At 41.0% G+C, this 20505-nt stretch overlaps 2 protein-coding genes across 16 annotated transcripts in view; one reads left to right on the top strand and one right to left on the bottom strand.

Moving 5' to 3' along the window:
* Positions 1 to 20505, bottom strand: part of LOC146833112 (complement C3-like) — a 1368049-nt gene that overhangs the window by 193449 nt on the left and 1154095 nt on the right. Inside the window, exons 31-32 of the mRNA XM_085600736.1 lie at positions 8615 to 8674; positions 488 to 578 (exon numbers count right to left, since the gene is read on the bottom strand). Of these exons, the coding sequence (XP_085456862.1) occupies positions 488 to 578; positions 8615 to 8674 (151 nt within the window). The remainder of the gene's footprint in view (positions 1 to 487; positions 579 to 8614; positions 8675 to 20505) is intronic.
* LOC146833113 (uncharacterized) overlaps positions 1 to 20505 on the top strand; it is a 787180-nt gene that overhangs the window by 312152 nt on the left and 454523 nt on the right. The window lies entirely within an intron of this gene.

Below are 20505 nucleotides of genomic sequence, written 5' to 3'. Positions count from 1 at the left end.
ACGCGTGCTGTGACTTAGTTTGTAACTGGCTTCTGTCATTTGTAGTGACCTGGGGCAGAGGGCACTAGGACCCTGCACCCTAATGTGGGGAGGGGACAGCAACCGGACACCACTTCCAGTCAGGGAGTGGGGAGGGCAGGGCACTCTGGGACAACGACGGCAAGGGAGCAGATGTGCACGTGGGCACGAGAGGAAGAAATGTAATAAAGCACAAACGCTGACTTATAAATTGCCTACATTGCTTACAAATCCCAAAAATTGGTTAAAAAAAAAAACGCTCCACTGACATGAATTTTAATCTTTGCATTGCGTTCTTTCTCACTCTTCACATCAAGGACTTACTTTGTTCTCTCCTTTGCTATGTAAATCATTTCTGTTTCATTTTTTACTACTTAATAGAAAATCTTTTCCAAAACATCTTTCATTCCACGAAAACAACCTTTCAGTTCTCGAAGCATGTCCAGTGTACAGATCCAAGGACACTTACCATTTTCCACCGGCTCTAGGCTCACACTCAGGTTGAAGCCATTGCACTCTTTTGCTTCATCAGTCGGAAGACCTCTATACACTGTCAGCACCTGTGGGACGCGGAAAGAGAATGGTCAGAAAGGTTAGAATGACCCTGCCTTTATTGAAGGAATGAAGGATGGGAACTTTGAACAACCGCTGGCAAAGCCAACGCTTGTTGGTTGCCGCCACTGGCTTTGTCGATATTTAAAAAAATGAATGGTCGGCCATTATGGAATGATATTTTCCATACTTTCAAGATGGCCATCCCATTGCATGCAGACACAATGTGGCCGATCCTGCAAGAATTGACAATAACGACTGAAGATGGCCGAACGTTGGTTTTCATACTTCTACGATGACCCCCATGTTGCATCTACATGCAACGTGTCAGGCATCTTCAAAGTACAGAACATGCGATTTCAAGATGGATGGTGGCAGCTGTTGGCTTTGCCCGTACAAATTCACAAGCACTCGCTAAACCAATAGTGGAGCATGGTGGCCAGTTAAAGGGAAAAGGGGCAGGGGAGGAGAGAGAGAAAGAGAGACAGAGACAGAGAGACAGAGAATCACAGCAGTTCTCGGTATTGGAGAGAGAAATATTGAGACAGTGGAAAGGGAGGCAAGAATAGAGAATGACTGAGGGATGATTCTATAGAGAGACAGAAAGAGAGAGCGGGGACAAGAGATTGAAGAGTGCGTGAGGAGTGTGTGAGAAAAGAGAGCAGAAGAAGCAGGATGTGCAGTCTCATGGCATGCTAAATCACAAGTGCCAGAAAAAGATAAAAAGAAAAATTGTTCCCTGACGTCAGCATGAAAGGATAGACTGAACCAATCATAAATCAGGGTAGATTCTAAATAAACCTTGGGCAGGAGAAACACTGTAACAGTAGGATGGCCATCAAATTAGAAGCAAGGAATTGAAATAGACAAGAAAGCTATCCAGTCATAAGCAGTAGACACAATACCTACTCTGGGGATATGTTAAAGTATTGTTTGCAGTTCTGTCTGTGAGAGACAAATAAATCTGTCCATAGCAAGACAATAAAAATATGGTGCGGCTCCAAACCTGTTGTGGCTTGTGTTGCAAGACGTTTTAGTGCAACCCTACAATAAGGGCCCAGGTCTGGTCGTAGTTCAATGGGGTCAGAGGGTGACAAACCATTGGCTGCAGTGAAGAAAAACCTGATTTTTGAAACGTCTACTCTAAGGGACAGAGAGAGTGTGGTAAAGAGTATGGTAAATTGTTGGATTATTTTAGAAAGAAACAGGTTTTTGGTAACTCAATGAAAGTAAATAAAGTGGAATGCCTTCTTAATTATAATTATGCATACAAAGAGGAATCTGGTCTGCTCAACGGCTTCAATAGAGTACTTTTAGTTTTCATCTCTCATTCTTTAATTTTTGGTTCTTATCCCATCCAGGTATGTAAGCATCAATTGTTATTCCTGCTTTACAACTGTTCGGTGCTCCCCGTGAAGGCTTCTGTAAAGACAAGGGAATTGTTCTATCCTTATAAATGTTCACCACCAGCATACACCTAATTGGCCTCTTTCTACCAGTCTTCATGCTAGGCCAAAAACTGAAGTCTTCAGTGAGTCAGGATTGTTGGGTGAGATAATTCTGTGTTGATATTGTGCTGCCATTTCTCCCACCGCACCTCATCTAGAGAGGCACAAAGGCGAATTTCAGTGTCAAGTGAACGCCGTGGCACACCTGCTTAAGAAACTAGCTCAGGTTCAAATGAAACGCAGGCAGAAATTGAAAAAGCCAGAAACTGGTACAAAAGTGCAAGATAAAGTAAAAATGTGGAAAGCAAGGTGAACGACTATAAGGAAAATTAACTACAGCACTTCAAAACAACTGAAAGAGTGAACATCACAAGGCTATTGTTGTACCAAGAATGTATTATTTGTATACAAACCCTTTACAGGGATTCCTAATTTTTAGGCCTTGCTTACAGACGAAAAATCTGTTGTTAGGCATGCAAAAACTAAAAGTGGGCTTTAGGCTAGCCCATTGCTTATTATTGGTTCATGTTCTTTTCACTCTCATTTGCTTGCTTCTTATTTGACGGCTTTTCTACATCGTCTTGTGTTGGTCCCTCCCGTGGAGCATGGCTTCCTCACCATCCTTTTGATTTGATGACTTGCACCATTCCATTGCTCAGATTCAGGGAACTACTTTTGTTTTCTTTCAGCACTCTATTAGAGTGCACTTCCTTTCTTAGGCTTTCCCTCGTGTACTGCTTTGCTTCTTCACTGCCCACCTCCCTTGTGTGCCCCATGTTGCTCTTTCCTCCCTTCACTTCCAGCTCACCGCTGCTTCCCGTAACCTGGCATCTTTTTGTCACTCTTGGTGCACCCCCCTGCGGTGGCTTCTTCTCCACCAGTTCCCCTAATATTTATTGCTCAATCCCCCTACAGTTATGGTCCTTTAAAAAAAATAATAAACAAAAAAAAATAATATATATATATATATTCACTTAAAAAACCATAGGTTTCACACAAGTTATAGTTAGCTGTACATTTCACTCGTAAAAAACCAATGAAATTCCACGTTATAGTTAGATCAGGTAACTATAACTCGCGCGCCCGCAATCCACTGCTCATGACGTCACATATTACATCACTCATGACATGGTCAGTGGCATCACTCATGAGATCACTGATGACATCATCCTTTTGATAGAGTGGCGGTCGCGCAAGTTATAGTTACCTGATCTAACTATAACGTGGAATTTCATTGGTTTTTTACGAGTGAAATGTACAGCTAACTATAACTTGTGTGAAACCTATGGTTTTTTAAGTGAATTTGCAAGGTTTTTTAAATGGTAATTCCTAACTATAACGTGTGTGAAACCTATGGTTTTTTCAGTGAATTTGTACGGTTTTTTAAATGCTAAGTTATGTATTTATTTTTAATTTTGCGCGCCATTTTTTTACAAAATATCAATTGTTTTTTTCTCCCTTGGGGGTCCTTAGATTATATATTAAATGTGATTGTTAATTCTTTTTTTATTTTTTTATTTTTTTTTTACTGTACGCGTATGGTAAGCTTACCGTACGCGCACTCCGTGATTTTTTAAAAAAATTATTACATTTATTTTTCATACTTTTTGGTCCTTCGTGAACCCCCTGACGAACGCTAGGGGGTCTGCAACTCTCTTCGTAGCCCCCTTTTCATGTTATCAACCTTTGTTTTTCAGTGCGAAAGACAGAAAATGGCGGCCGATACTTTCTGATTTCGACCGATTCGAATGTTTACAGTCATGTAACCACCAATCAGAATTGAGCTCGCGCACGACACCGTACGCGTACGGTAAGCTTACCGTAAGCACACGGAGCGCGCTTACAGATATATATATTGATTTAAATGCTATTTTCTCAGGACCTACTGAACAGATTTACACCAGACCTGCAAAAGGCACATCCCTGACCTGAGGACTACCTCTCTGCCCAATTTCAAGTAATTCTGTTCAGCCGTTTGGGCTGTAGCTCGGACTAAAGGTCCTATGGGAAAATGCATGGGGAAAACGCGTTTTGGGACCCCCCTTTTTTCTCAGCCCCCGCTTGACGAATCCCCCTGAGACTTTCAGGGTAGGAGCGGAGCGTAGCGCCCCATTAGTTTTGAAAAATTTGCGAGGATTCGTCAACCGGCGCCAAAGTTATTCCAAATAGAATGTTGCGGATTTCCTATGGAAACACGGTCCTAACTATAACTATCTACTGGCGACCGCCAGTAGATAATATATATATATATATATATATATATATATATATATATATATTCTGAATGCACACTAAGCCCGCTTTCTGTTGCCTTCCTACTAAGGATGTTAATAATGTTTTTATAAAATTCATTTTTTGCATTGAACCTACTAAGGAAACAATATGGGACTACAAATCCATGGTCGGGAGCACCATCGAGTGCCCTCTCTTTGCTTTCGGGCCATTGGTTAAAAAATATTACACGTCTGCCCTGCCGTGGAGAGGGACACCATTTCGCAAATAAAGAAAGGCTGTGAAGGGAAACGATTCCGCTTCTTTCAGCACGGCGTTCTGAATGCACACTAAGCCCGCTTTCTGTTGCCTTCTTACTAAGGATGTTAATAATGTTTTTATAAAATTCATTTTTTGCATTGAACCTATTAAGGAAACAATATGTGCTTACCTCCTAGGGACTACAAATCCCATGATGCAGCAAAGACTCTGCACCAAGCTAAGCCCACTGGGGGCATGTTTCACCAATTTGGAAATGATTAAAGGAAGTGAGCAAATCAATGCAAATCTTGACTCAACAGCCCATGAAGAAGAGGCGTGTCAGCCTCGAAACGCGTCAGCATGGAACCAATGCTGGCAACACAAGGCGAGCTGCAGCGAGGCGTACAGACCAGATGGTCGGGAGCACCGTCGAATGCCCTCTCATAGCTTTCGGGCCATTGGTTAATAAATATTACACGGCTGCCCTGCCGTGGAGAGGGACACCATTTCGCAAATAAAGAAAGGCTGTGAAGGGAAACAATTCAGCTTCTTTCAGCACGGCGTTCTGAATGCACACTAAGCCCGCTTTCTGTTGCCTTCCTACTAAGGATGTAAATAATGTTTTTATAATATTCATTTTTTGCATTGAACCTACTAAGGAAACAATATGTGCTTACCTCCTAGGGACTACAAATCCCATGATGCAGCAAAGACTCTGCACCAAGCTAAGCCCACTGGGGGCATGTTTCACCAATTTGGAAATGATTAAAGGAAGTGAGCAAATCAATGCAAATCTTGACTTAACAGCCCATGAAGAAGAGGCGTGTCAGCCTCGAAACGCGTCGTCATGAAACCAATGCTGGCAACACAAGGCGAGCTGGGTTCAGTGACTTAATATCGAGAGACAAAATATCGACTACACAAAATATCGACGCCAAAATATAGCAAGACAGAATATCGACTCCCTATCTACAAACAGGTAAGTACTAAAATATCGACTCCAAAATATAGAATGTTAAAATATAGTTAGCTAAAATATTGAATTTTTTAAATGTATTAAAAATAATATAAAAGTAATTAAATATTAAAAACAATTAAATAAAACATACATATAATATAAAAAAGCTTAAAATGTAAACATAATAAAAGTAATGTAAAAAAAGTAGAGATTTTGTTGGATAGTGAGAGCGTAAAAACTACTATTCCCACTCCGGTGAGTGCAAAAGTAAGGAAAGCGTTGGATAGCGTAGGGGTAAAAATTACTATTCCCACTCCAGTGAGTGCAACAGTAGGGAAAACTGTGGATAGCGTAGGGGTAAAAATTACTATTCCCACTCCAAGGAGTGCAACAGTAGGGAAAGCGTTGGATAGCAGGAGGATAAAATTTACTATTCCCACTCCAGAGAGAGCAACAGTAGGGAAAGCGTTGGATAACGTAGGGGTACAAATTACTATTCCCACTCCAGTGAGTGCAACAGTAGGGAAAACGTTGGATAGCGTAGGAGTACAAATTACTATTCCCACTCCAGTGAATGCAACAGTAGGGAAAACACTGGATAGTGTAGGGGTAAAAATTACTATTCCCACTCCAAAGAGTGTAACAGTAGGGAAAGCGTTGGATAGCAGGAGGGTAAAAATTACTATTACCACTCCAGTGAGTGCAACAGTAGGGAAAGCGTTGGATAGCGTAGGGGTAAAAATTACTATTCCCACTCCAAAGAGTGCAACAGTAGGCAAAGCGTTGGATAGCGGGAGGAAAAAATTTACTATTCCCACTCCAGAGAGTGCAACAGTAGGGAAAGCGTTGGATAGCAAGAAGGGAAAAATTACTATTACCACTCCAGTGAGTGCAACAGTAGGAAAAGCGTTGGATAGCGTAGGGGTACAAATTACTATTCCCATTCCAGTGAATGCAACAGTAGGGAAAACGCTGGATAGTGTAGGGGTAAAAATTACTATTCCCACTCCAAAAAGTGTAACAGTAGGGAAAGCGTTGGATAGCAGGAGGGTAAAATGTACTATTCCCACTCCAGTGAGTGCAACAATAGAGAAAGCGTTGGATAGCGTAGGGGTAAAAATTACTATTCCCACTCCAGTGAGTGCAACAGTAGGGAAAGTAAAGATTTATTTTTAAAATAGGATTACATTAATTATCAATACCAATCAAAATTTAATTAAAAATAATTACCAATTTATAACAATTAATTACCATTGAAAAAAAATAATTAGCAATTAATCAAAAATAATTACCAATTAATACAAATTAATGACCAATTAATCATTAATCATCAATTATCAATACACATAAATAAAAAAAATATTATTTACTTTATTACAATTAATTTACTTCCCACCCAATTGCCCTATAAACCCACAACCCACTCCCAATAATAAAAAATACAATTAACATTATTATCAATTAATCAATTAATACAAATAATTTTGCAATTAATAACAATTAATTAGTAATTCATACAAATTATTTACCCATTAATACAAATTAATTACCAATTAATAATTATCAATTAATTATCAATACACATAAATAAAAAAATTATTATTTGCTTTATTACTATTAAATTACTTCTCACCCAATTCCCCTACAAACCCACAACCCGCTCCTAATAATAAAAAATACAATTAACATAATTATCAATTAATCAATTAATATAAATTAATTACCAATTAATAAAAATTAATTGCCAATTAATAATTAATTATCAATCAATTAATTATCAAAACATATAAATATAATTAATATTTAATTAAGCACAATTAAATTACTTCCCACCCTATTCCCCTATAAACCCACAACCCGCTACGGAATTAAATTACGCAAAAATTAAATTACATAACATTCATTAGTTTAAATAATTTAAACATACATTACAAAAATAAAACATAATTTTAACACATATACTACCATACATAACACTAAAAAAAATTCGATATTATGGTAATCTATATTTTAAAATTCGATATTATGGAATTCTATATTTTTTAATTCTATATTATGAAAATCGATATTTTGTACCCCAATTTCGATATTCTGACCTATCTATATTTTGTTAATTCGATATTCTGTCCACTCTATATTTAAACTTCGATATTCTGGGCAGTTGATATTTTGGAATCGATATTTCGGGTGTTCACCGGCGAGCTGCAGCGAGGCGTACAGACCAGATGGTCGGGAGCACCGTCGAGTGCCCTCTCATAGCTTTCGGGCCATTGGTTAAAAAATATTACACGGCTGCCCTGCCGTGGAGAGGGGCACCATTTCGCAAATAAAGAAAGGCTGTGAAGGGAAACAATTCCGCTTCTTTCAGCACGGCGTTCTGAATGCACACTAAGCCCGCTTTCTGTTGCCTTCCTACTAAGGATGTTAATAATGTTTTTATAAAATTCATTTTTTGCATTGAACCTACTAAGGAAACAATATGTGCTTACCTCCTAGGGACTACAAATCCCATGATGCCGCAAAGACTCTGCACCAAGCTATTACATTTTTTCTATGGGAAGATAGCTCCCAATTTCCAAGTTGCTCCATTTTTTAAGTGTGATTTTTTTTGTTTTGTTTACTACTCTAAATGTGTCTTGCTGTATACTCATGCATACATAATTGAAGCATGCGTAATCATTCATCATCCTGCTGTGCGCTATAGGGTCAACATGAAATGCTCACATGCACTCGTACACGTCACCTCGCTCTTTTGCCTTTGCCAATGCTTGTTGTTCATAAAGGAACTGGGTTTAACTTTTCCTCAGGTTATCATTTCATCCTTGGCCAGCTAGTTCTCAACTAGACTTGGACTGTAGTTAGTGACTCGTGGCCACAGCTTGAAGCGACTATGGAGGCATCACATGTAACAATAAAATTGCATAGTTTGTAGCCAGGTTAATGCCACACCTAGAGAGTTTGGTCAAGCAGCCATCTTGAATGAGGACCTTTGTCTGCCATTGACAATTTAGACACAAGCTGAGGCATCTCCTGTTCCAATAGAAAGTAAAAGGAACAAGATGCTCCTACTGCATAATACATGTTAGACAGCATGAAATGATCACTGTTTCCATTTTCTTCTCCACAATTTAAAAAACTTTTGGAATACAGCATTCAGCTCACTTACCGTTAAGGTTCCTGTACCCGTCCCCGTAACTTTGACTTTAATATCTTTGTTAGCGGCAACCTGTAATAGGAAAGTTAGAGGAGGAAAGTTCCATAAGTTCTAAAAGCACATTCAAACATGATGGATGGTTTCTAGTCACTATTGAATTTTGATTGTAACATTATACATTCATTATGTTAGAAATAGGCCTGAGTAAAATTCACGTCAATTCCTCTGCACAAAGTAACCAGAAAACTACACAAAATCACGTTATTACTTGAAAATTTGGTCTGCCATTTTACGCTAATTTTAATGTTAAAAACATTGGGCACGATTCACAAAGGTAAAGTGAGACGAAAGTCTAGCTTTACGACTTTCTGTATTCAGAAAGGGCATTTACTACTTGTAAATGACCATTGTGAATACTGAAAGTCGTAAAGTTGGACTTTCGGTATTCACGAAGGGCATTTACGAGTAGGGAATGCCCTTGATCCTAAATTTCCTTTGTGAATGTCTACTTTGGATGCTAGAACTTATTTTGCTAAAAAATGGAAATATCACGTGACACATTTGGTTTCTTTGCGTTCTTTCCTCACTCACAAAAAAGGTTTTTCACCCGAGCCAAATCCCATTTAGGTGATTTGGGATACTGACATTGTCTCAGGAATTTAAAAATGACGTAAATTACACCAGATCACACTAGTGTAAATGTAATTTCGCCCAGGCCTAATTATAAACAAGTATAGCAGGTTATCAAGGGTAGATGATTGATGACTATCTAATGAAAATATATTTATGAAAGGTTTGTATAGAAAGCAAAGTTAAAATAATAAAACATTATTTTGAAGGAACTATTTCCTGATTTAACATTTTGCATGCACAGCGATATTAGTATGCAATGCGCAAATGTATTTGCAGTGCATTTTCCACATTTAGCTGACTGTAGTTAACATAGGCTGCATTATAAAATTGCCAACATTATTTGCCATATTCCTCCTTGTTGTGTATCTCCTTTTTTCTCATTTCAGAAGAAACGCAGTACCAGCAACTTAATCGAAGTACCTTTTGTTTCCTCTTTTCCCATGTGAATTTTTATTTTTATGCAATCCTTGGAGCACGCAGTAATGAGCAACTGGGATAAGAGACAGAACATCTTGGAACGAATGTATCTTCTTCTTATGTTGTAGATAACTGAAGTTTAGAGCACACTCAGAAGAGACTTCACTGTGCTTTGACTTGTGAAAATAATGAATTAGTCTTTTCAATATGTAATTTTAGCCTGATTTATATCCTTCATGGGAACTGTATGTAGGTGCAGCAAACAGATTGAAGGATAATTTTAAATTCATGCAAGGTAGATTTAGATGCAGATGCCTTTCTCATTTGTTACAGGAAGCTTTGCCCAACACTTAGCTCAGAGGCTTTACATGCTGACACACCTTTTATCCTGAATTCTCCCCAACTTTCCAGATTTTTTCGCCAGCTTAGAAGTGTAGGTTGTTGCTTTGATGGGAAAGCTGATTTTACTCTTTAATTGAGACAACTTTATAACAGTTTGTCTTTGTTCTTATGATTGATTTCCTTTGAATTACATTGACTAATGCATTCATGTATTGGCTTTTAAATTACAACCAACTTGATGATTTAAATGTGTAACTTTGAAAATCCTTTAATACACCTTTTTGGTTTAAAATCTAATACTCTCTGTCTTCCTTGTAAAGCCTAGTGCGCTCCACGTCATTGAACTGTATTTATTGTGATGTCTAGCCTCAGACAGAACTAAAGATCCATCGGAGAGAGCAGAGTCTAACCCTGAATCTATTCCAAAATTTGCATTGTGCAAAGTGCTCCATCAAAACCTAAACAGAGGAGACAAGCACAATCGACGCAAGGCACTAACATTGAAATGCTGCATAAAAAAGAACAAATGTACCACACCATACCATACCATTACATTAGTGGCAACTGCCCATTTTTCATGGGCACAAAAGTACTGGACATAAGTCCTTTCTGTATAGAAGTTTAGAGACAGGACTTCCCACACAGTAGAAGCCCTGGTTATCCCTTATACAGATGATATTGATCATAAACATATAAACTCTTTACTCATTGCACTTGACCTGATTTGGAGTTTGACGGATAGGTACTTCGTCATAAATGTGTATCTTGCAGGTCTTATATCAGTGTTTGCAGGCACAGACTCAAAATGGTGGGAACCTACATCGACAGAGAATTTTCTAATACTACAGATCTTGTGGGCTTGAATTTACAGAACTGAACTAACATGTAAAGAACATGTAAAGAAGCGTAATGACAAATAGCTCATCTCGACCCACGTGTCAATGCATCAAGGTCATAAAAAAATCAACCATTAACACCATGATATTGTAGCTACTTATGAATACTTTGTAAGGAACGATTTCTTAAAATTTAGGAAGAATCAACAGTTCTTTGAAAGCAAGTACATTTCCAGCTTTGGTGGCAATGAATAAACATCTGGTGGAGTACTTAGTAAACGAGAATGGGAAATGGCAAAAAGGTTTTTTTTTTATTTCGTGGGATATGATGAACTGAAAGAACATATTTTATTGCCAAATAAGTAAGTGCGCCTGTAGGCGTAACCATATAACAAATGGAAATGACTTCATAAATAGGCCTGGTCTATCCAGGCAGGTGGTGCAATGGTTTTAAGACCTTTGAGACTGGGGAGATACAGAAATTGTTCACATTCGCTTAAGGAAATATTGTCCACTAGACATTGCAGTGGTTTGCATTGATTGTCTTCAAGGTGTACAACCAACCTGTGTAACCTAGATGGAAATAGGCCCCGGCACATTTTAGTTTTTCCTTAAGTGGGTGTTAGTTGATAGCCAGAAATACCTGGACCACTGTTGCTCTTCAGCAGATTTCACATGGCCGACCCCTGCCCTTCCACTAATATCACCAAGGCATTTGTGAGAATGTGAAGTTGAACGACAGAAGAACTACTTCAAGTACTCATTAATGCCTTTGTGAATCGGCCCCGAAATGACTAGCTACCTATTAGAAAATGGGCAAAGAAGGCGCGACTTATACTATTTGTATATGACTATTTCATGGATATTCTCACTTCCTGTACTCATAAATGGCTTTTTAAATTGGCCCATGTCTCCATTCCTAACCCCATACTTAAGACAGTGGCAGGTAAGATATGGTGGTGGATGTTCCATGGCAGTGAACTGGATTTTAGGTCGGAAACTTCCAAAGAAAAAATAATAAAATTGGTAATTTATGGAAATCAGCACTACCCCATCCCTAACAAACCCACATACATGCTTTTTTCTCTTTGTAGCTGGCCATGTGTGTCTTATAATCCTAGTGATGCTAATTCCATTACTGATGAGTTTCAGTGCTTGTCAGTTTTTACATATAAACAATAGCATCTATTAATGTTACGTTTTTAATTCTAATTTTTGGTTTTGTAATCATTTTTTTGTAATTTTTTAAAAGCCGTGGAACTGTAAGTGATTGTGATAATGTAGTGAAGTGTCAATATGTCACAATATCGCAGTCGAAATACAAGATACAGGTATATCATGATCATATTGACTACCAAAATATTAATAAGGTATGTGTAGATATACTATTATTAATCATATTTTGGGGGTTGGTATTGTGGCCTTGATACATCTACTGGTCGATTGTGGTAATATGTGACACCTGGTGAGGATGAAGGTTAACTGACTGGGTTTTGGATGTGTGTATTGTTTGTTACGCCAAGGACTGTTCCAAGGACCAGCCTGCGCTGGGGTAGGTGGAAGAAGACTCGAGACCCCCACACACCTGATCGAGAGCTATGAAATGCATTAGAGCTGCCTGCTGCTGAGGACGTACCTGGGCTGTGCCTCTTCAGAGCCCAGAAGAGGCTAGGTTGGCCAGCCTTCTTGGCTGTTGTTTGTTTAATTATATTTGTCTTTAAGAACGATGAGTAAAAGGAAATTTGTAACCTGCTTCTTTCTCTGGTACGCACGGCCATGGGTCAACCTCAGTTGCTATTTTGTTATCTAGTTCTATGGGGGTTATAAACTGTGAGATGGTGACTGTTGAACACAGGCTAGGAGCCACACAGTGCGCTTTCTCAGGGGCTCTAATATCTACACCCTTTTGCCCCGGCTATGGTACCAATGTGCAAAGAGTGTCTGAGATTGCCGGTGCCTCTAACCCTAATGTATTTACTGAATCTTTGATCATTGAAACAGATACCTTCATATAATTGATAATTTACTATTTTAGTACACCTTCTGAAAGAAATAACAACATTAGCAAAGCTAATAGGTCTTGCCTATGCAAGAGCTATTGGCTTTGCCAATAGGTTTAAGCCATGTTGTACACCAGCATGGCTGCTAATCAGCATTGCTAAAAGATAGTGGTGTAAAGGAGAGTGGTATAGAGTGTAGTGTCATAAAGTAGAGTGTGATGGTGTAGAGTGGAGTGCCATAGATAGTTGTGGAGTAGAGTGTCCTAGAGTTGAGTGGCCTAGAGTGGAGTAAAGTGTTGTAAAGTGGCTTGGCATAGAGTGTTGTGGAGTGGAATAGAGCAGAGTAGCGAGGCATAGAGGGTGTTGCTTAGAGTGAGGTAGAGTGTTGTAGAGTAGAGTGGCATAGAGTGTAGTAGAGTGAAATGGCATACAGTTGAGTAGAGTGTTGTGGAGTGGTGTAGGGTGTCATAGAGTGGAGTTTAGTAGAGTGGAGTAGTGTGTCGTAGAACAGAGTTGAGCAAAGTGGCATGGAGTGGCAAAGAGGTAACTGCACAGAGCATCACAGAGTAGAGTAGTGTCATAGAGTGGAATAGAGTGGAGCAGAGAGTAGAGTGAAGTGGCATACAAAGGCATTGAGTGCAGTAGAGCAAAGTAAAGTTTAATCGAGTAGAGCATCATTGAGTGGAGTATCGTAGAGTGGAGTGTTGTAGAATGTGGCCATTGCCCTAGCGCTACCAGATGGTTATCACATCCAAAAACGGGACAGAACATGCAGGATGGGGGGTGGGGTAGCTATCATTTACAAAGACCCATTAAAGTCTCCATACTAGATCAATTAAGCAATGACACATTAGAAATTCTGGTGTTTAGAATTGATCTGCATGCACAACTTAGCTGGAAAGGAGCTCTTGTATACCGCCCCCCAGGACCACTCCTCAATTCCGCCGCCCAACTCATGGACCTTATCTCCCCTTATGTCATTGCAACCAAGAACTTTTTGTTTCTCGTTGATTTCAATGTGCACAGCGAAAATCATGATAATCCTGATGCCTCCTCATTCCTGACAGACCTTGAGCTGACCAAAATTAACAATGAACCCTCTCACGTGGCAGGGCACATGCTAGACTTAATCCTTACTAATTCGCCCAACATTGTTTGTGGAACAACCTACCCTCTCACTTGGTTAGCCCATTCTAAGATCGAGTTCCGAATTACCGGCCTTTAGGAACACATAGCCCCTAGAACTGACACCACTAGGAGGTACAGACAGTGGCATAAATTAACGCCCACTCTCTTCCAAGACACTTTTGTTCCACCCTAGCACTCGGATTCCGACAGCGTGGAGGAATGCTTAACCGCTTTTAAAACAAACCTGCAATCCACAATCGACGCTCTGGCTCCCTTGAAAACATTCCCTCTGGTCCAAAAACGCCCACAGACACCTTGGTACACCGCCACTCTTCGGTCCGAAAAAAGTCACTGCAAAAAACTGGAATGACGTTGGCGCCGCACACATGACACGCTTGACAAAGAAAGGTTTAAATCTGCTTTGTCCAAATACCATAGCGACCTGAAAACTGCCCGAAAAGTGTATATTGCTCTTCAACTCGAACAGGCAGATAACTCCCCCAAAGCACTATTTCAGGTCCTAAAATAATTTACCAACCCCAAGGCGTGCAACACAGAAGAGGCTCCATCCCAGATCCTTTGTGACAATATTGCAGAACACCTTATACTGAAAATAGATAAAATATACAACAAGATCACTGCGGCTAATGGCTCTCGTTTAAGTCACATATCTGAACCCCCTACCACTACTCCCAGCACTTCTAAACTAGAGGAATTTCCAGCGCTCCTCTTGGAGGAGGCTGAATCATTATTAAAAACGGTAAAATCAGGATCCCCTTTAGATCTGAGGCCAGCCAAGACCACGTGCTTGCTCGCCAAGCAACTGGCAGTGCCTATTTGCTCCATTTTAAACAGCTCCTTGATGAAGGCAAGCTCCCCAAGGAGTGGAAAGCAGCGCAGATTCTTCCTATCAAGAAAAATCCCCTCAGAAGATGTCTCCAACTACCGCCCTATTTCTTTGCTCACCCTTTTTAGTAAACTTCTTGAGAAGCACATAAATAAGCACCTGTTGGAATTTATTGAATCCTCCAACTGCCTGGACCCCTCACAATCAGGATTCTGACCTAAACATAGCACAGAGTCTGCGTTGGTGACAGTTACAGATAACATCAGAAGGCTCGCAGACAATGGTCAGGCAGTGCTTCTAATACTGCTTGACCTGTCTGCAGCATTTGACACCATCTCCCACCAAACCCTGCTTAGGAGACTCAGAGACATAGGAATCCAGGGGAACGTGCTGAAATGGATGACTGATTTTCTAGCTGAGAGAAACCGGACCATCAACCTGGGCCCTATCAGATCCCAGACCACTTGTGTAACTAAGGGCGTACCCCAGGGCTCATGTTTAAGCCCTACCCTATTCAACGTATATGTCACCCCATTAGCTGGTTTACTAAAGAACCTAGGTTTTATTCCAATTTTCTATGCCGATGACACCCAACTGCTTCTCTCCTTTGATAAAAATAACACTACCATCCAGACCTCCTTTTTGGAGGGCATGAAAGCCATCACCGATTGGATGAGTAACAGCTACCTGCAGTTAAATGCAGGCAAAACCGAAATTATGTTATTTAGAGAAGCAGAAATGAGGTGGTTGCCCAACTGGTGGCCATAGGAACTGGGCCCGTCCCCCACTCCAAAATGAGTGGTAAAGAATCTAGGTGTCCGAATTGACCAAAAGCTCTCCCTAGAGGAGCATGCCTTCACAACAGCAGGGGCCTGCTTCCACACACTTAGCCTCCTCGGCACTCTTCCCCCTCTTACCACTCCCCACGCAGAAGACCCTGATGCCAGCATTGGTCCAGAGCCGCCTGGACTACTGCAATGCTTTGTTGATTTCAGCCAAGGAATCTTCCTTGAACAAATTGAAGGTAGTCCAGAATACGGCAGCCCGGCTAGTGACCAATGCGCCACCCAGAACAGCCTACCTCCCCATACTCAAAAAGCTACACTGGCTCCCTATCCGCAAAAGGATCAAATTCAAGATTTGTTGCATGGTCTTTAAATCCCTAAACAACTTAGGACCATGATATCTGACAGATAAGCTGGTCAGATACATACCAACCAGGATCCTTCGTTCTGGTTCCAAGGATCTCCTCCACATGCCCCGTATACAACAAACTTGGGGGCATATTTACAACGAGGCGATAAAAAATTATCGCCGCTGTAGCGGCCGTTTTCGGCCGAAAAGTGGCGATAATTGTATCGCTATATTAGCAAGGTCACGCTAACGCGTGAAACCTTGCTTTAGCGTGGGGATTTCTAACTCCCAGCTTTGCATCTCTAATGAGATGCAAAGTGGGCGTTCCTGACCTGACATGATAGGAGAAATGTCGCTAAGCGACATTTCTCCTATCATCAAGCCCCACGCTATGAAGCATAGCGTCAGGAAGGAGGATATCATGGCTAAGTTTGTGAGTCCCTATCAACAAGCTAAAGTGAGATTATCGCTGGGTTTCCAGTGATAATCTCACGTTAGCCAGTTAGCGTGAGGATTTTTATCGCTATTGAGATAAGCGTTGCTAATAGCACGCTATCGCAGCGATAAAAATCCACAGTGGCCGGCGATAATTATCCTAGCGCTAAGTGCGCTTTGCAATAATTATCGCCGGTTGTTGTTGATATGCCCCTTGGTTGGGGGGGAAAGCTTTCGCCTATCTGGCTCCACTCTACTGATACCAACTGCCCACCCATCTACGGCTTTGCTCCAACTATCTAGTTTTCAGAAAGCTGCTAAAAACCACACTGTTTTAATGCTCTTTTCCCTGGTAGGCTAAGGCAGTCACAGCGCTAAAATACCCTGGTTGGGGTGATTCAGGCGCTCTATAGATGATATAAATAAATAAATAAATAGAGTGGAGTTGCCTAGAGTGAAGTGGTATAAAGTACAGTGGTGAAGAGTTGATTAGCGCAGAGTGCAGTGGCGCAGATTGCATTAGTTTGGAGTAAAATGTTGTAGCATGCATTGCCTTAGAGTGCAGTGACGTAGAGTAAAGTGTTGCAGAGCAGAGAAGAGTGGAGTAACACAGCATAGATTGCAGTGGCATAGAGTGCAATGGTGAAGAGTGGAGTGGCACAGGGTGGAGATGCGCAGAGTGGAGTAGAGTGGCGTAGATTGCAGAGTAGTTTGTTTCAGAGTAGAGTGAAGTGGTGCAGGTTAGACTGGAGTGGTGCAGGATTGTGTGCAGTGGAGTAGAGTGGCATAGATTGCAGAGTAGTTTGTTTCAGGGTAGAGTGAAGTGGTGCAGGGTTGTGTGCAGAGTTGTAGGGAAGAGTGGCATGGACTGCAGTGGTGCAGAGTAGAGTAGAGTGGCATAGAGTGCAGTGGTGTAGAGTGGAGTGATGCATAGTAAAGTGGCGTAGAGCGTGGAGTTCGGTAGAGTGGAGTAGATACGAGTGGTACAGAGTACAGTGCAGTGGCATGTAATGCCATGGTGCAGAGTACATTAGCGTAGAGTTTAGTGGTGGAGAGTGCAGTCTTGCAGAATAGAATGGCATAGAGTGCAGTGACATAGAGCCCAGTGGTGTAGCGTGCAGTGGCATATAGTGCAGTGGCATAGAGTAGAGTGTTGCAGATTAGAGTATAGTGACACAGAGTGCAATGGCGTTGAGTGCATTTGTTTTGAGTAAACTGGTGTAGAGTGCAGTGACATAGAGTAGAGGGGTGCAGAGTAGAGTAAAGTAGCATAGAGTGTTGCAGTGTTGAGTGTGCTGCCCTACATCAAAGCCTCATAAATGAGGCCCTGTGTATTCTATCCCTGCATCATAAGCTAAACAAGATTCTAAAGCTGTCCCCGCCTGTGCAATAAATACACAATAAAAATACACCTGCCAGGTACCATACAACTCCCACCAGCAGCCACCCCTTTTGTCATTATTTTCAAAGATGTAGTCCTGGATAAATGAGGAATTTTATCAATTTAAGAACAAGGTCACTCACTGGCTTACAAACCATCTGGGCGACTTTTCCGATCTTCATGAAAAAACATGGTTGGAAGGGTTCCTTGGGTTGGAAATGGACATATGCAAGGCACGCGTGACAACATTGTGATCAATGTCAGAGAAGCTTTGATGGGAGGGAATTCATTATAGAGGCTGAATTGTTCCGGGCACTTGCACTGGGTTATTTCTATAAACATTGTTTCTCCACAGGCTATGGCTATTCAAATGTTGCCCTACACTCTTATAACATCCTTACTTCCAATAAATATACTCCTCTAGCATCACTGGAACAGACTGATTGACTTAATGAGAGAGCACCTGATGATTATAAACCTTTGTGTAACTATGACACAGCATCATCTTCTGTCACGTTGTGTTCATCTTATCATGAATTCACTTCAAAAGCTAATTATATAACTGACTCCATGGTCGATATTGCATCCACTCCCATTAAAGATTCAGTTAATTTTGCCTCATGAAATGTGGCTGGTTTAAGCACCAAATTGAACAATCCTGATTGGGTTCTCTTCATTAAAAAATGTAGGTCCTCATTTATGAGGCTATACCTGCACTTTTGTGCCGCCGTAATGCCACATTTTTTACGTTCCAATAGCGCAATGTGCCACTGGCATATTTATAAGGCCACATAAAGCCACCTTACATGGCTTTTCATGGCCTTATAAATATGTGCCCCTTTCATACAGAAAACTATGTGTAAGGGGTGTTCAATGGGTGTTGCTGTGGGCATTCCCAGCAACACTTAATCACACCAAGTACTCCCCTGATACCTCAATCGTTTTCTACGACTATTGCTCTAGATGGATCCTGATCAAATAGTGATGGGAAATCCCTATGTGAAGCTACGAAAAGTATGCCACTAGTAAGTGGGAAAGGAGACAAGTCATTTTGTTTTATATACCCTCACACACCCTAGTAGTGTCATGCTTTATCATCTGGTCACCCTGGCGCCTAGAAGTCAGGGTGGGCTCAACCATATTTCAGGGAGCTCTTAGAGAAGTATTTGGCCAGGGGGAGTAAAGATTAAAAATTCATAGACAGATCCCAGTTTCCCTTTATTCTTGGATCTGCCAGGGATATTAAAATAGAGAAAGATAGGGTCGTTTGGGACATTATGGTCCTAGGACCCTAGTGCCAACATGTTTCAGTCCGCTTAAGCCCCATAGGGCAGATAGCCCCACAGTGAATCCTATTAGGTGTGGGTCCCAACGGCTCTTAGTCGGGACCCACACCTAATAGGATTCACTACGGGGCAGGACCCTTGGAGACAGTGTGACTACAGGGCTACCCCTATCAAAATGTGAGGTTCCACGTGGACCACAACCTCTCCCACAATGGGATGGAGTGATTAAATGTCTCTGCTGATAGAAAAAGGAGCTGCTATCTGCCCTTATTATAAATAGTATAGGGAAATTCCCTCACTATTGTTGATTTCAGGGGGTACTGCGTCATCGCCCTGAAGAAAGTCCAGCACCCTTTAGGGGCTCAAGCGGACTGAAACATGTTGGCACTAAGGTCCTAGGACCATAATATGACTGCACCAGTGCTAGTTGTCGATGTACGCCAGAGTATGCACACCCGATCGCATTACAGGGGATCGGTTTGTAATGTACCGTGATGTTGGCGCAGACTTTGAGCTCTGTGTTTATGGGCATTTGCGTCTATGTGCATATTGTATTAGCGCACAGACACAAATGCACATAAACACAAACATGCTCTGGTGCACATCGACAACTAGCGCCAGCGCAGTCAAGCCCCAGGAGCTTAAACTCGTACTTGATTTTCCATAGGCAGGTGAAAACTTGGTTATTTTCCCATTAGATTTCCTTGAGAGTTAATTGTTTTTTCTTGCCTTACTCTGTTTAGGCCTGCCCCACCTGATGTTTTTATTCAGTTCAGTGCTTTGATGCCTTCTGTTTTAACACGCTTTAAAAAAAGCATGATTTTACCATTAAAATAGATTTTAAATTACAAATTCTCAGACACTAATCTTGACTTTCCTACCTGCTCCCAATCAAACGTTAGCTCTTCTTAAATGTAATAAAGTAACCCAATGTTATCCTATGAGAGATGTATGCCTCGCAGTAGTTGAAAACAAATTTGGGAGTTTTTCACTACTAGGACATATCACCCTTCAAAGTGCATGACCAACATTTTAATTAGAATGCACTTACCTGCTGTGGCTGCCTTTTCCTCGCCATGGCCGCTCTCCTTCCTCCTCTTCGCCGTCCTTCTTCACTGATAACCCCTATGTTGTACGTCTTGCGCGTGAGCATGCGCATTCGCAAGACGTACAACGTAGGGGTTATTCAGTGAAGAAGGGCGGCGGGAAGGAGACAGGAGAAAGGCCATGCCAAGGAGGAGGCAGCCACAGCAGGTAAGTGCCTTTTTTAGGTCTCGCCTGACCCAGCGCATGGAGAATATTAAACTTCGCCCTCTTATGTTAAGGTTGTCTATCTGGGAAAAGCCCGAAACAGATTCAATCACTTTATAATTTCTGATTATCTGTGATTAGATAATGCTCTCAAGACATCATGGTTAAGTTACATCACTCTATTATGCACTGACCTAAGTTAATCAGAGCAGT

Source organism: Triturus cristatus, chromosome 4_2, assembly GCF_964204655.1.
Source record: "Triturus cristatus chromosome 4_2, aTriCri1.1, whole genome shotgun sequence".
Taxonomy (NCBI): domain Eukaryota; kingdom Metazoa; phylum Chordata; class Amphibia; order Caudata; family Salamandridae; genus Triturus; species Triturus cristatus.
The sequence above is the reverse complement of the archived record's forward strand: the minus strand, read 5'-3'. Positions and strand labels throughout refer to the sequence as shown.